At 39.1% G+C, this 16,810-nt stretch overlaps 2 protein-coding genes across 3 annotated transcripts in view; one reads left to right on the top strand and one right to left on the bottom strand.

Annotated features, from left to right (window-relative positions):
- The first annotated feature begins 1,247 nt into the window (after positions 1-1,247).
- LOC131149342 (protein RESTRICTED TEV MOVEMENT 2-like) lies at positions 1,248-2,449 on the top strand. The gene is made up of 2 exons (XM_058099713.1): positions 1,248-1,394; positions 1,514-2,449. Exons 1-2 carry the CDS (start codon positions 1,295-1,297, stop codon positions 2,341-2,343), a joined length of 930 nt encoding a protein of 309 aa, XP_057955696.1. The 5' UTR covers positions 1,248-1,294; the 3' UTR covers positions 2,344-2,449.
- Positions 2,450-2,681: 232 nt separating this feature from the next.
- Positions 2,682-16,810, bottom strand: part of LOC131149340 (double-stranded RNA-binding protein 1-like) — a 29,800-nt gene continuing 15,671 nt past the window's right edge. For both annotated transcript variants that reach the window (XM_058099712.1, XM_058099711.1), the window contains exons 4-5: positions 13,361-13,580; positions 2,682-3,346 (exon numbers count right to left, since the gene is read on the bottom strand). In XM_058099712.1, the coding sequence (XP_057955695.1) occupies positions 2,970-3,346; positions 13,361-13,580 (597 nt within the window). In that variant the 3' untranslated portion in view covers positions 2,682-2,969. The remainder of the gene's footprint in view (positions 3,347-13,360; positions 13,581-16,810) is intronic.

Here is a 16,810-nt window from a genome sequence, read left to right on the forward strand (position 1 = left end):
ATAAATTATATGTTATATAATATCTAGTAATTAAAATAAAAGAATTGTTTTTAGCAATTTTAAACTTGAATTGACTACTTCTATGTACTTTTGAAGAGTTATTCATAAACAACAACAACAACAACAAACAAACCAAACCTTAAGTCCAACTAGGTGGAGTTGGTTATATGAATCTTTTTCCGCTAATTTATGTGATTATGAACCATTTTTTTTTTTACAGATTTAGGGCTATTAAATCTTTACTCACTATCTTTTTTCAAATTATTTTAGGTCTACCCCTACCCCTTCTACTCTTCCTCACAGTAACTAACTCACTATTCCTCATTGCCGCATTATGTGGCCTACGCTACAAGTGTCCGTACCATCTGGATCGTCTCTCCTTTATCTTATCTTTTATATAATTAATCTCGGAGTTAATTTAAATTTATAAATTCATATGAACTCTTATTGATACTTGAATTCTAATGTTTAAATTTAAAATTTACATGTCCATTATAACAAAATAATAATAATAATAATAATAATAATAATAATAATAATAATAATAATAATAATAATAATAATAATAATAATTTGTAGTGACTTCAAAATTCTAAATTGAACCTTAAGGTTAATTTGTTTAACTATTAAGAATTGACCCACAAATTGGTTAATTGAATTTCTATTAACCATTTTAAATAGTTGAGTTTTGGTTTGCATTTTTCAACAAATTAAAGTTTCGATTTGGTTTGAGATTTGTGAGGTATGATTCAGTTAACCGAATTATATCCCACCTTACCATTGTCACTCCAAAAAATACTACACGCATTCTATATTTTTATTTATTTATTAATTGTCAGTATTAGCCTTTAATTTCATTTTGCAAGTAAAAAGACAAAAAATAAATAAAATAAAAATGGCAATTTTATTTTGTCATTGTGAAGATACGGGTACCGTATGTATATGCATATGTATACGCGTAAATGTATATGTGTATGTAAAGAGAAGTATGAAGGAGACAAAGAACCTGACTTTGCCCATGCAAGAAGTGATCAACTCGGCGTGACCAAAGCATACTTCTAAACATTGAACTGCCAAAACCCAAGTATCCCTGAATCCAAAAAGAAGCTATGCGAGCAAAAGAATAAACTAAAATGAAAGAAAACTCAGAACATCAAAGACCTTGCAATCTTCCTCCTCTTTTCCAATTTCCTACTTCGATCATGAGCTCTATATAATCAACAAATGAGACCTTCCTCATTCCAAACAGATTCATCACTACCCACAAACCAAAACACACAGCAAATTAACCATCATGGACGCAAGATCATCACGAGTTACATTCGAGGATTTTGAACCAGTATGGGAATTGACACAAGAGAAAGATTGCGACACTCTTATCCTCTACCTCCCTGGTGTGTGTAATTCTCTGCATGCTAGTCTTCTTTCTGTTCTATTGTTTGCAAGAATATAAAGTATATGCTAACAATGTAGTTACTATAAATATGCATATATGTGCCGATTCTTTTTGCAGGTTTTAGAAAGGAGCAAATAAGGGTTCAACTGATCAAAGCTCGCCTTCTGAGGGTCTCCGGAGAGCGGCCTCTTGACAACAACAAATGGGGCAGATTCAGCAAGGACTTTAGTTTTCCCTCAAACTGTGATACTACTAAAGTGGCAGCTAAGTTTGATAATGGAATGCTGTATGTTAGACAGCCTAAGATAATCACCCAAGAAGAGCAGCAGGAAACGGAGAAACCTGCAGCCAGGGAGGAGAAACCAGCCAGAGAGGCTCCGAGGCCTGCAGCGCCTATGGCTGATTCACAAGCCATGGAAGAGAAACAGCCTAGAGATCAGACCCCAAAGCTTCCAACACCCTCTCAGGAGCCACAAGCAAACGGGAAGGAGTTGGAAAACGCAAACAGTGCCTCCCAAAGTTCGCCAGTGAAACAGAAACAGAAACAGAGCAATGTGAAGGGGGTGAAAACTGTCCCAAGTGATACAAATGGAAAGACGGATGCCCCAGCCGACGCCGATAATCTTTCTCAAAAGGCTTTGGAGGGGTTGAAGGCTAGTGCTGACTGGCTAGCTGAAACAGCAAAGGCTATGAGCACAGTAGGAGAAAAGCAAGAAAATGTCAGCGACACCATCAACAATGCTGCAGTGATGGAGGAAGCTGAGCAAAATCTGAGTGGAGGTATTCGATCGACACGGGAGTACTATAAGCAGGTTGTTAATGGTCTATTGGTGGAGCTAAGGAATCGAAGAAGGCAAGTCAACTTGATTGCAATTGTTCTTTTAGCTCTGCTATTTGGGCATTATGTTAAAAATTACATTGGCTCTTCCAAGGAATCAGAAAACTGACTCCTGCAATGTCTTTGAAGAGCGTATGTATCATCTGGGCAATGCATGTATTTGCAAATGTGTAGTGAATAAAGGGAGTTGCACAATTCAGTGCTTCCATATTCAATGCAGGGGCAAAAAATTGGATTCTACTGATGATTAATAAATTAAAAATAATAATGTGTTGGTGGCTGAGTAAATAATTGAAATTCAGATACAGATGCATGGAGTCTGAATGTAAATGCGTATATGGAAAGTAAATAAAAAAAAAAACCCTGAATGTGCTAATTAATTGATTCAATAAAATCCAAATTCTTTTTTCTCAATCACATTGTGGGAGGGGGGATGAAAATATAATATGTCATGAAAGCCTGATCATAAAATGCTACATTATCTCCCAATCCATTGGTTTCATCAAAGTTGCAACAAATCTAGTGCAGATGGACAAGTTCAGCTAAAACTGTAATACCATCTTAACATGCAGGACACTAGAATTCTAACACAGGAAAACTTTATATGATTAAGACAGTAGTTGAATCTGGCAACTCAACTACTTACCAATAACTCAATTACATTGCTATAATAAATAGGTTCAAGGGGATAAAATTCAACAGTTACAGACATCTCCAGTATGTAAGTTATCCTTCTCATTCATTGGGGAATTCCAGGTTCACAGCGACCCACTTGTCATCGCTGATGGGCAGCACCGTAATGCCTTCAGGAAATGCAATATCTGGAAGGCATGTGTAGACTCTAACCTTGTTGCATAGCAAATAACTCTTTATTCCCGTGGTCTTGCCTGTGTTTGAATCTGATATTGAGATAGCAGAGAGGTTAAGAGGCTCTGTCATAGCTGAAGATGATGGACCTTGTTTGGAAGAGATAAACAATGAAGCATATGTACTTCTCCTTTCCTCAACTGATTTACGCATGTCAAGCAGTGCAGGAGATTGAATATTGGGATTTGGAGCTTCATCTTTTGGGGAACAAGGGGAAGAAAACTCACTACTTGGAGTCCTTTTTCCTGAACAAGAGCAGTATGCAATTGTCAAAGAACTAATAACATTGATTTTCCACCAAGTCAAATATTCAACCAAAGTACCAAACAAACAACAGCAAGTTGGATATGCAAATATGTTGCTGGCTGCATGAGGTAACTTCCAAAAAATAGAAAGAGGGACAGAAGTTGAGGGCAACAGGGAGGCGGCAATATCTAACCCTTTTACATGTACAGGTGAGGCTGCTACAACACCTATAGATTAGTAATAATGATCAGTCATATTCAACAGCCTCTGCCATGAACAAATAGTTTTCTGCTTACACAACTGCAGCATAGAAACATTTTTTATCAAATAATGTAGATCTGATTGGTCAAGTTAAAGATTTTCATAGAATATTTCCACACCCTATAGGCCTATACTGTCTTCAAGTGCCTGATGAGATTTCAAGTTCTCGATCAACCACAAGTTTTTTTCTTGCACTGTCAATCATTATCCAGTGAACATGAACAAAGATTATTTTGAAAGCACACCCTTTGCAACAAAAAATTTTTAATCACACGCAAAATCAATTTGGTGTTAATAAAAAAGGAAAAAAACCTTTTTCCTTTTGCAGTACATTTGGTATGAACAAAATATATAGCAGAGCTGCAGAGCATATAACAAGCACACTTACACATGCCATGAGGCTACAAGACAGGAAAAAGTTTTGAGAATTCCATGTCAGGATTTTTGGAAATTCACTTGTGAGAGTTGTCTCACATTGGAATAACAAGTGGAGGATGGGTAGCTTATATACATTAATAGCTTAAGCTTTTGGGTAAAGATGGTGCTCACTCATGTATACCAAGCCTGTGTGAAGACTTTTCGGTTCTATCATGGATGTCTTAGACTAACATGTTGCTGGTTGGGCCACAAACCCAGTGACCTGGATGTTAAAATCCCAAGTATCATTGTAAATAATAAACAAATTAGGAAAGTGGGTAAATGTGGGGGATTTGATATTATTCGGTAAGGGGATTGTTTCCTTGTTTAGAATAGGTGATTGTATTATATAAGATTGGGATGTACATATGAAAAAATTAATTCAATGTAATTCAAGGCTTCCGCTTACATGGTTTCAGAACTAGGGTTTCTTAACCTTAGCTAACAATGGCCAGCAACACCAGCAAAGGGCAACCTCATCTAGAAGATCCGATAGGGATTCCGAGGTTACGTCCGCTGGGGGTTTGAATGGGTTGGACAATACAACCTTTCCACTCTCAGTGGAGAAATTGAACGGGAAAAAATTTCGAGAATGGGCTCAATCCATAAAGTTGGTGATTGAAGGAAAAGGGAAACTAGGTAACCTTACCGAAGAAAGGAGGAAACCCGACCCTACTGATGCTGTCGCCTTGCAAACATGGAGATCCGAAAACTGCATGATCACGGCTTGGCTCATTAACTCGATGAAGCCAGCGATTGGTAAAATATACTTGTTCTGACCCACGGTGAAGGATGTTTGGGACGCCGTTTGCGAAACCTACTCCGATGTCGAGAGCTATTCACAAATATTTGACATCAAATCTCGGTTGTGGCAGATGAGGCAAGGTGGTAGGGAAGTCACAGAGTATTTCATGGAGATGACCCATCTCTGGCAGGAGCTCAATCTGAGCATCGACGAGGAGTGGGAGTGCTCCAGCGACAGAACACGATACCGAAGGAGGCTCGAAAATGAAAGGGTCTTAGAGTTTCTTGCCGGCCTCAACCGAGATCTGGACGATGTGAGGGGACGCATCCTTGGCTGGCGACCTCTTCCTTCAACCCGAGAGGTCTTCGCAGAAGTTAGGAGGGAGGAGAGTAGGAGGCATGTGATGCTGAGGCCCCAAGGTGACCAAGTCGGGCTGGACCTATCCGTATCCGCCCCAAATTCAAATGGGAACACTAATGGGCCTGATGTCTGGAACCTCGTACCAAAAGGCCCAGGGGGATTCGATCAATGACCACAAAAAGGTAAATTATGGTGTGAACATAGCCGCAAAACAGGCCATTCAAAAGATACCTGCTGGGAGATTCATGGAAAACCAGCAGATTGGAAGCCGAGACAATACCCAAAAAATCATGGGTACTAGGCGAGCACTAATGGGTCAACTAAAAAATTACAAAGAGAAAAAACCAATAATACCTCCCCAAGTAGTGCATTTAGTCTTGAGCAGTTAGAGCAGCTGTATAAAATGATTTCGTCAATTCAAACATCGGGTCAGTCTTCCTTTGGTTCCCTGGCTCACCAAGGTAATTATTTGTCAATCTTAAATATTACATCTTGTTACAAATCTCCATGGATAATTGACTCGGGTGCATCTGATCATATGACTGGTTCTTATCAATTTTTTTCATCCTACTCACCATATGTTGGGAATTTGAGAGTAAAAATTGTAGATGGCTCCCTCTCACCAGTTGCCGGTAAAGAAAGTACTCGCATATCTGACTCTGTAACTTTAAAATTTGTCCTACATGTTCCCAAGTTATCTTGCAACCTATTATCCATCAGCTAGTTAACAAAAGACTCAAATTGTTCTGCTAAATTTGTTTCATCTCATTGTGTTTTTCATGACCTGTCATTAGGGAAGACGATTGGCACTGCTAAGACATATGAGAGACTCTACTACTAAAGTCGCTCCATTTTCATCAGTTTTCATTCCATGATTCATACACAGTTTCAGACTCATATTCAAATTTTACGTACTGATAATGGTACGGAATATTTTAATACTATTCTGGGAACTTATCTTTAAGAAAATGAGATTGTTCATCAGAGTTCTTGTGTAGATACCCCTCAACAAAATGGGGTTGTTGAACAAAAAAATATACATATACTTGAAGTAGCCCGGGCATTAATGTTCACTACCAACATGAAAAACTATTTTTGGGAAGATGTCATCTTAACAGCTACACCTCATTAATTAAATGCCGAGTCGAGTACTTTCCTTTGCCACCCCCCTTCAAAAATTCCAGGAACACTTTCCTGCCTCTCAACTCCCCTCCGGTCTCCCGCTGAAAATCTTTGGTTGTATTGCTTTTGTTCATGTTCATGCACACCACCGGGATAAATTGGATCCCCGTGCTGTTAAATGTGTCATCCTTGGTTATTCCCCTACCTAGAAAAGCTACAAATGCTATGATCCTGTCTCAAAAAGGCTGTTTGTTAGTCTTGATGTTACTTTCTTTGAAACCACTCCTTATTTCCCAAAGCCCTCTCTTCAGGGGGAGAAATGGAGTGAAGATCGGTTCTTTGACTTCTTTACTACTGAATCTGAATCATTTGAACCCGTACCACCTATTAAGCCTCCCATTGCTTCATTCCCTGATCCATCTATCGAGCCTTCCATTGCATCACTTCCCGACTTGCCAAACACAACAAAACACTTAACCTCAGGGGGAGATACAGGAAAGCAAAACAACGTAGACATACTTGTTTACTTAAGAAAGCCAAACACAAAGAACAGGGAGAATCTCATGTCTGAGGCACCAAGAGCGTTGGAACCGATGATGGCTCTGAATAACCATGAGTCCATGCCCAATCCTGATCTGGTAATTGAGCTTTCTTTTGATAATCTTGTACCTGATGATATCAATTTACCTATTGCAATCAGAAAACAAATCAGGTCATGTACTCAATACACCCGGTCTAAATACATGTCTTATAAAAGCTTGTCTACACGATATCATGCTTTTGTCTCTAACCATGACAGGATGAAAATTCCAAAGAACATTCATGAAGCTCTAGAAATACCTAAATGGAGAGAGGCGGTCATGAAGGAAATGCAGGCCCTAGAAAAAAAATGGAACTTGGGAGTTGATAAATTTTCCGAGAGGGAAAAAGCCAATGGGTTGTAAATGGGTCTTCACAGTGAAATATAAATCTGATGGGACAATTGAAAGACATGAAGCCAGACTCGTTGCAAAAGGATTTACGCAGAATTACGACATTGACTATACAGAGACATTTGCACCAGTGGCAAACTTAAATACAGTTCAGGTCCTCTTGTCCTGCCAACCTAGATTGGTCACTACAACAACTTGATATTAAGAATGCATTTTTAAATGACGAATTAGAAGAAGAAGTATACATGACTATACCACTAGGATTCAATGGGAAAGGTGAAGAAAACAGAGTGTGTAAACTCAAGAAGTCCTTGTATGGACTCAAACAATCTCCCAGAGCATGGTTCAACAGATTTGCAAAAGTAATAAAGGATCAAGGTTATCGACAAGAACAATCAGATCACACCTTGTTCTTCCAACAGTCTGAAAGAGGTAAGAGAACAATTCTAATAGTATATGTTGATGATATAATCCTTACTGGTGATGATACAGTAGAGATTGAGAGATTGAAGAAAGTTCTGGTTGCTGAATTTGAAGTTAGAGACTTGGGACAAATGCGGTATTTTTTGGGCATGGAAGTTGCGAGAATGAGAAAGGAAATTAGTGTTTCTCAGCGAAAGTATATTACTGATCTCCTAATTGAAATTGGCATGCTTGGATGCAAACCCAGCGAAACCCCGATTGAAGCAGCAAAGAGGGTTGAAGACTGTGGAATACCAGTTGAAAAGGAAAGGTATCAGAGATTGGTTGGCAAGCCAATCAACCTATCACATACTAGACCAAATATTGCATTTGCAGTCAGTGTAGTAAGCCAACACATGCATTCACCAAAAGAAGCCCACTTAGATGTCGTGTACAAGATCCTTCGATATCTCAAGGGATCCCCCGGAAAATGACTCTTCTTCAAGAAATGTGAAAGCAAGGAAGTAGAAATCTTTACAGATGTAGATTGGGCAGGATCAGTAGAAGATAGAAGGTCCACCACAGGTTATTGCACATTCGTCTGGGGAAATCTAGTAACTTGGAGAAGCAAAAAACAAAATGTAGTGGCTCATAGTAGTGCTGAAGCTGAATTCAGGGCAGTTGCTCAAGGAATATGTGAAGGACTAAGGTTACGGAAACTTTTGGAAGAATTACAAGTCCCGGTGAAATTTCCTATCAAACTTTATTGTGACAATAAGGCAGCATCAGCATCTCTCTCAATCCAATTCAACATGATAGGACTAAGCATGTGGAAGTGGACAGACACTTTATCAAAGAGAAAATTAAAGAAGGAATTATCTGTAAGACTAAGCATGGGGGATCTGATATTATTCGGTAAGGGGATTGTTTCCTTGTTTAGAATAGGTGATTGTATTATATAAGATTGGGATGTACATATGAAAAAATTAATTCAATGTAATTCAAGGCTTCCGCTTACACTGGACTTAAAATGGACTAGGTTCCAAGGACTGAAAAAGCAATAGAGTAGTCAAACACGGTGAGGCCCTGACTCGCCTGGGCTGGGTTTACAATTTTATGGGTTTAATACTATTTCCTTATTAATTTTACCATTTGGTTTTAATTCACATTCATAGATTACCATTTACAGATTTACTTATTGGAAGAAAAAGTGCAGCGCGCAAAATCCCCAACAGCCAAACTGTTGAATATCCTACTGCATCCCCCATTTCCTACTTACCTAAAAGTTATTCCTACAACACATCCTTGTATAATGCTCAAGGCTCTAGGCTGAGTAGCAGGAGCAACTTTTAATTCTAGGAGTCCAAAAAAATGGATTCAATAAGTTCTTGCCAATAACTATGCCCTTTGAATTGAAACACTAAACTAAAAATTCATACAAAATGAGAATCTAGAAACAAGAAGCCATAGGCAGATAATGAAGAACTACAAGACTGAATTACTCTGATGCAGGCCCCATAAGAAATTGTGGAGTCACCCATCAATGGTAATGTAAATGTGCACACTACTTTTCTAGATATAAAGGTCAGAAGGTACTTATATTTTGTGACACCATTCCCTTAAGGTTTTTGAGTGTCACTCATGGAATTTTATGCTTACAACACAGGCCTAATAGACCATTTGGAGACGTTCCATGCTTTGATACTTCTTCACAGAGAACTAGATGCCATTACATACAAAGCCTTCGCGACAACATTGAAGAAATTTGGTATTCTATCCTTAGGCTGGATTTTTATGTTCCTCTTTGCCAATTTAGATTACACTTTATTTGTGATCCATTTCATTAGAATTGAAAACCATCTAAAAAAGATGAAAAGGAACAACCTTCCCAACATCGTAAAGGGCAAAGCATTTCCTTTTTTGACTGATATCATAGAGGATTGGAATTCCCTTATGATGACGAGCCCATGGTAACCCTCCTTAGATGTAAAAAAGGTAATTGTCAATAATGAAAGCTTTGACATACTACACTAAAACCTTCGAAACGATGAATATTAGCCCATGTTGATTAGAGCTAGTAAAAATTTTTCTCCTTCAATTAATGAGAGAGGTTGACCAACCTTGAGGCATGGTCTTGTAACTACTGTCCTGTGAACCTCCTGAAGAAGGGCTTATGTTCGATGTTGATTCCTTGGTAGAAAACCCTCTTAGGTAACAATGCCATTTTGAGTTGTCCACGCTTAAACTCCTTGAGGATGATTACTTTAACTTATCACTTGATGATCAAACTCCCAACAAAAAAGGGTTTGGTGAACTTAAAGGCAATCAATTCCTGAGACAACGCATTACAAGCCAAGCTTGTTGAAGGAATTATGCTTGCCTATGCAGCTTGTCTATCGATGAGTAACCATCATGTAAATACTAGTGCAAGTTTTATTACTTGAGTAGGATATGCCTTAGGGGGAATTATGCTTGCCAGTGACTACTTGTCTTATGCACATGGGATGAGTAACCATCATGTGAATATTAGTGCAAGTTTTATTATTCGAGTAGGATATGCCTTATTGAAAATTGTGAGCATAACTCCTCGGTCACTTTGATGTTTCCTGGTGACAGGGTGAGAATAGCATAGAAAGCTTGTTAGGGAGGGTGAGTGTTCATCAATCATTTTAAAACTCACTAGCTATAGAAAATGTGTTTAGCCTCCTAGCCTCCTCACGCTAAATACACGTCTATGGAGGTGTGATGAATGAATTGTGTCACTTTAAGTTTTATTGCGTGACTCTTGTTTTCTTTCATAATTGCTTACTGCTTCCACATACTTTGTATTCAATTGTTGTGGATTTTTTTATAAGCTGAAATCTTGGTTTACTTTCAAATGACTAGTTAAGCTAGTGTGCTACAACTAGTGTCGCACAGTGAGGTGTTCAGCTTGTGACACTTGATATCAGAGCTAGGTTAACTGCTTTGTGATTTGATTACCTTCATATTGGGGGAATTGTGTAAACCATCGGTGGGAGAACCATGCCACGCAATAATACTAAGAGAACTAATGTGCTAAAGGCACAGACTAAGATAACCAACAACGTGAGCATAGAGATGGCTCAACTTTCGGAGTGTGTCGGCTTATTGGAGGGATCCCAAAAATGGTGGCAAGGCTCCATGTAGGAGTTGAGGAAAGAGTTCCATAAGCACTACGACATTAGATGCATGAGCTTATTGCCTAAATGAACCTAATAGTTCATGCTATTTGGGATTCCAATTCTATTGGGTGGGTAGAGTATAAAAGAATAGTGGTGCCAAAACCCAACATCAGGGGTGCCTGTGATGCTAAGGAGTTGGGGAAATTATTATTTGAAATGCAACAATACTTTCATATGATGAGGACCAATTTAGAGGAGGAGACACTATCTAGGGCAACTTAAAACTTTAGTGGTGATGCTACGTTGTGGTGGCGTACCAAGTATGAGGAGATTAAGAATGGACAGTGTGTAATGGGTACTTGGTCAAACTTGAAAAGAGAGCTCAATGCCTAATTCTTTCCTAAAAATGTTAGAGTACAATGCTCATCACAAACTACAAGATCTTAAGCATACTATTCCAGTAAGGGAGTATGCGAAACAATTATCTGCTTCAAAATACTAGGTATGGGAGATATCATAAAAAAAGATAAAATGATTTATTTCCTTTAAGGCTTAAAACTATCGGCAAGGGCTGAACTTCATCGAGAAAGAGTTCAAGACTTGTCTATTGCACAGGATGTTGCGAAATGCTTGACTAACTACGTAGGAGACAACTCCACCACGCCCAAAAAGAGTGGCTCATCCTATGGAAAATAATGGAAATTTTTTCAAGAGGAGCAAATCCAAAAGTGGAGGATTCAACAAGGCATCAACTTCAAAGAAGCTTTTTTTTCTAGGTCTTTCAACACATCCATTGAAAAGGGTAAGTTGGCATGCTTTGTATGTCAAGGTCCTCGCAAAGTTGATGCGCAAGAGACAGCCCCATCACACCCAAAATGATGGCTCATCCTATGGAAATAGAGGGAATTTTTTCAAGAGGAGAAAATCCAAAGTGGGGGATCCAACACTAAGGCATCGACTTCAAAGAAGCTTTATTGTCTAGGTCTTTCAACACATCCACTGAAAGGGGTAAGTTGGCATCCTTTTTATGTCGAGGTCCTCACAAAGTTGTTGATTGCTATCACAAGTCATCACTTAATGCCTTGCAATTCGTATGTCAAGGTCTTTACAAAGTTATTCATTACACTGGCAAGACATCAGTTTATTCCTGGCAAACTTCAATTGCGGAGGGGATACAAGGATAGTATGAGAATGAGGAGGAAACCCTAAGGTTGGGTGCAATGCAGTTACTCAAGGAATGTATGAAGATGCAAAGAAGTGGAAGACAAACAACTTTTGAACCTTAAATAGCTTCCCCCTCTAGGGAAATGAATATATAATGATTTAACAAAGTCTCCATCAAATGGCCTACAAACATCCCAAAAACTCACCTACTCAATTGAAGCGACAACAAAACTCTTTGGGAACATCAAGGGAGACACTTGATGTCACTTCAATTAAGTGGCAAACCTAAAAAATGTCATCTAAAGTACAAAGATCGAGTCTTGGTAAGAAACATCAAGGGAGACACTTGTACCCAAATTAGGCAAAATCACCCTTGCCCCTTTCACTTCATCTGGGTAAGCACTCTGGTTAGGGACATGGGCGGCAGTTGATGTGGAGAAATCCCACCAAGGCATGTAGAGAAAGAGTGAGATGACATTTGGAGACAATAGAATGCCTAGAAACTGCCATTACTGCAACCAATCTGTAGTAGTTTAGATCCAATATCCACCTCCTAAGTCCATTGATCAAGCCGCTTAGCAAGAAACTACTCGTAACCACCCAAGATACATGCTCTTATTTAAAGGAGGAAAGAGCACTAAGGAATGGTATGTAATCTTAACCACCCTGAAGAATATCCTCATGACTTACGCAGCTTTAGAGGGTTTATCTAAAGCATGGCCTAGACTTTGGCAACCTTATTTATGGACTGAAAGGAGGATAGACTTCAGGTGAGATCTGCATCAATGTGTGTGTGTGTGTGTGTGTGTGCAGGCTGTCAAATATTATCAAATCTTTTGAAACACCCATTATCTTATCTCATATCATGGGAGGCAAGATAAGTTGGTAATACCCACGAAGTGCGAAGGTAAATAATCAAAGGTCAAAACAATAAAAACGTAAAGCTCCTAGGACTTCTATAATTATATCATTCCATGCTTTCTTCAGCCGTTCTTACTTCAAGAAGGGAATGAATATATATTTCCTTATCTTTTGTTTTTAAAAAACTTTTAAATGCATCACCGTATAATTTGCCTCTTACCATTTTCTTGCCAAAAAAAGGAAAGAAAAAACAAAAAAAAATAAAGCAAGCTTGTCCTTCTAATTCTAGCGGAACAATAACACATATGCACATGCTTTGATTGTTGAAGAAAAAATGCATACCAATGTCTAAACAATTTTAACCTAGAGAGACTAGCAGACCTTTCATGAATACACATTGTTATATGAAAATGCATCAAGCTAACGATAAAAAGGGGAAAAAATCAAATTGTATATCCATGACTTAAGCAAAATTCATGGCCCAAATGATGACGCTAAAAATTCTTATTCATTCATGTTCATGGCAGGAAAACTTTTCCAAGACACTTTGTATGCTTGAACTTAAAGCAATGACAAATACTAGTTGGAAAGGATAAACTGACTTACTTCCCTTAAAAGTAGTGTAAGCAACCTTTGCAGCATTTATTTCAGCCTGTTTCTTGGATTTGGCTCCTTTCCCATGAAAAATCTCCCCTCCGATTTCCACGGTTGAAACAAATGTGGGCATGTGAGGCTTGCCAGACTTGCCTGTTTTGTATACTGGTAAGCAAAGACCATCTTTTTGAGAAAGCCTCTGTAAGAGATTCTTGTAAAAACCATGGTAATCCTGAAAAATATCCCAGAACAATGAATATCTAATCATTTGCATCCAAATCTCATACATATCATTATCTCTTTACAAACAAATCTACCCCCCTCCCCCCAAATGGGGAGTGTTAACAAAAATGAATTTTCTGAATATTCTCAGTGCTTTCATTTATGAATACTGTGTCTACATATAGACTTTACATGAGGAATCAAATAATATATTATGGTTACAAACTACAATTAACAGTAGAGAATATATTATGGTTACAATTTATTCTGCTGTAGTTGTGCTGCATTTAACTAATTTATCACCAGGAATTTATCACCAGGAGCACATAGTCTAATATGCCCCCTCGAGTCCAAGGGGGTGCCAACCACTTTGAGACTTGCTTTAAAATGATTAAATTTTTCTGCAACTAACAGTTTGGTAAAAACATCCGCAAGTTGATCTTTGGAGCTACAAAAGGAAATTCTGAGTGTGTTAGCAATGACATGATCCTGAACAAAATGGTAGTCTATATCCATGTGCTTGGTTTTTGAATGAAAAACAGGATTAGCACAAAGGTATGTTGCACCAAGGTTGTCACACCAAAGAGTTGGTGCTTGAGGTAAAAACAAGCCAAGTTCTTTGAGAAGAGTTTGAAGCCATATTAATTCAGCTGCCGAAGATGACAAGGACTTGTATTCAGCTTCTGTGGATGATCTAGCTACTGTTTTCTGCTTCTTAGAGCTCCATGATATGAGATGGTTGCCGAGATAGATGCAAATGCCATTAGTTGATCGTCAATCATCCAGACAACCACCCCAATCTGCATCAGAATAAGCTTGAAGAACAAAAATTGATTGAGAAGCAAAAAATAAACCATGGTTGATTGTACCCTTGAGGTATTTCAGGACCCTTTTTAGTGCACTCCAATGAGTAAGTTTGGGTGAGTGCATAAATTGACAAAATTTATTCACGGAAAATGATGTATCTGGGCAGGTGAAATTGAGCTATTGAAGACCTCCAACTAAGCTTCTGTAGAGAACAGGATTAGGTGAATCAAATTTAGAAAGCTTAAGTGATACAGCCATTGGTGACATGGGTTTGCATTGAAGCATGTTGGTGCTGGTGAGTAAATTTTCAATATATTTTCTTTGGGAGATCAACAAACCATTTGTGGTATGATCAATTTCAAGACCCAAAAATAAAGACAAATTCCCAAGATCCCGAACAGGGAAGGCAATACTCACGGCAGCAATCAAAGTATCACTAACAGAGGAGTTAGACGCAGTTATCACTATGTCATCGACATAGAAAAGCAAGAAAATTCTAACAGCACCATTACTGAAAATTAAAAATGAAGGATCAGCTTTGGAGGCGAGAAATCCATACTCAAGTAGCCAGGAACTGAGTTGATCGAACCAAGCTCTTGGAGCTTGCTTCAACCTATAAATTGCCTTGTTGAGCTTGTGCACAAAAGTAGGATGAGCTCGGCGCACAAAGCCCTGAGGTTGCTGCATAAAGACATCATCAGTATGGGTCCCATGCAAAAAAGCATTCTCAATATCTAGTTGGAGCAATGCCTAGCGCCGAGACATAGCAATGGACATGATGAGACGAATTGTCAAAGGTTTAACCATAGGACTGAATGTCTCATGGTAATCAAGTCCAGGCTGTTGATGAAAGACTTTGGCCACTAATCGGGCCTTCCGTTGCTGAAATGAACCATCTGCGTTAGTCTTGGTGCGATACACCCAGCGGCACCCAAGAATGTTTGAAGAGGGAACAGGTGGCACAAGCGTCCAAGTATGGTTGTGAGTCAAAGCAGCAAATTCCTAGGCCATTGCCGTGCACCAATCCGAAAATTTTGAAGCCACTGTGTAGCTTGAAGGCTCATCAAGAATAGGAACAGTGGTGGTGAGGCACTGGCGGGCTAGGTAGGGCACAGTACCATTAGAGAACACTCTAGGGCGGGAGGAATTGGTCTAGGCACGAGTTATTATGGGTGACTGGGGAGGGACAAGGATTGGAGGATCATTTGAGGGGATGGAGTTGGAAGGAGGCGAGGTGTGTGATGTTTGGTGAGATCGAGAGGTTGAAGAAGGTGCAGGGGAAGATATTTGTGGTAGTGGACTAGGGCCTGGGCCAAGAACAAAAGGTGAGTGTGAGTGAGCTGGGCTAGCGGGAGCTAGCTGAGGAGCTGGGCCAAGTATTGAAGGTGATAGAATGGGTAAGGAGGCCTGAGTAGAATGAGCGGATTGAGAGGAGTTTGTGGGTTATGATTGAGAAAGTGTGTTGAGCAGAGACTATGCAAGAGGAAATGAGTTTTCATCAAAAATGACATCACGTGATATGTATAGTCTATTATTTGAGAGATGTAAACATTTGTATCCCTTGTGGGAAGCACTATAGCCAATAAATAAGCAAGGAGTGGACCGAAAATTAAATTTGTTTGAGAAGTATGGTTGAAGGTTGGGCCAACAAAGGCAACCAAACACCTTCAAAAAATTGTAATCAAGTTCATGATTATAAATCATTGAATAAGGAGATTGTTAAAATATCAATCCAGGATATCCTTGTAAATAAAATACAAATTAGGAAAGTGGGTAATTACGGGGGATTTGATATTATTCATTAGGAAATTTGTTTCCTTGTTTAGAATAGGTAATTGTATTATATATTGGTTTGCACATAAGAATAATATATGAAGAAAATATTTTTCCCAATCGTTTCTTCTTTCATGGTATCAGAGCTAGGGTTTCTTAAACCCAGCTAAACGATGGCTAACAGCGGAGGCTCTACCTCCTCTGCAAACATCACCGGTGACTCAAACGTTACATCCGGTGGTGGTACGAGTGGACTGAATAACACAGTCTTCCCACTCTCATTGGAAAAACTAAACGGAAAAAATTTCCGTGAATGGGCTCAGTCCATGAAACTGGTGATTGAGGGAAAAGGGAAACTTGGATACCTTACTGGTGAGCGGAGGACGCCAGACCCTTCCGACGCTGTAGCCTTGCAAAGATGGAGGTCCGAAAACTCCATGGTCACAGCTTGGCTCATCAACTCGATGCAACCATCAATTGGAAAAATTTATTTGTTCTTGCCGACGGCGAAGGAAGTCTGGGAAGCCATACGTGAGACGTACTTCGATGTCTAAAGCTACTCGCAAATCTTCGACATCAAGACCCGATTATGGCAGATGAGCCAAGGCGAGAAAGGTGTTACCGAGTATTTCATGGAGATGGGTCATCTCTGGCAGGAGC

Source organism: Malania oleifera, chromosome 2, assembly GCF_029873635.1.
Source record: "Malania oleifera isolate guangnan ecotype guangnan chromosome 2, ASM2987363v1, whole genome shotgun sequence".
Lineage (NCBI taxonomy): Eukaryota > Viridiplantae > Streptophyta > Magnoliopsida > Santalales > Ximeniaceae > Malania > Malania oleifera.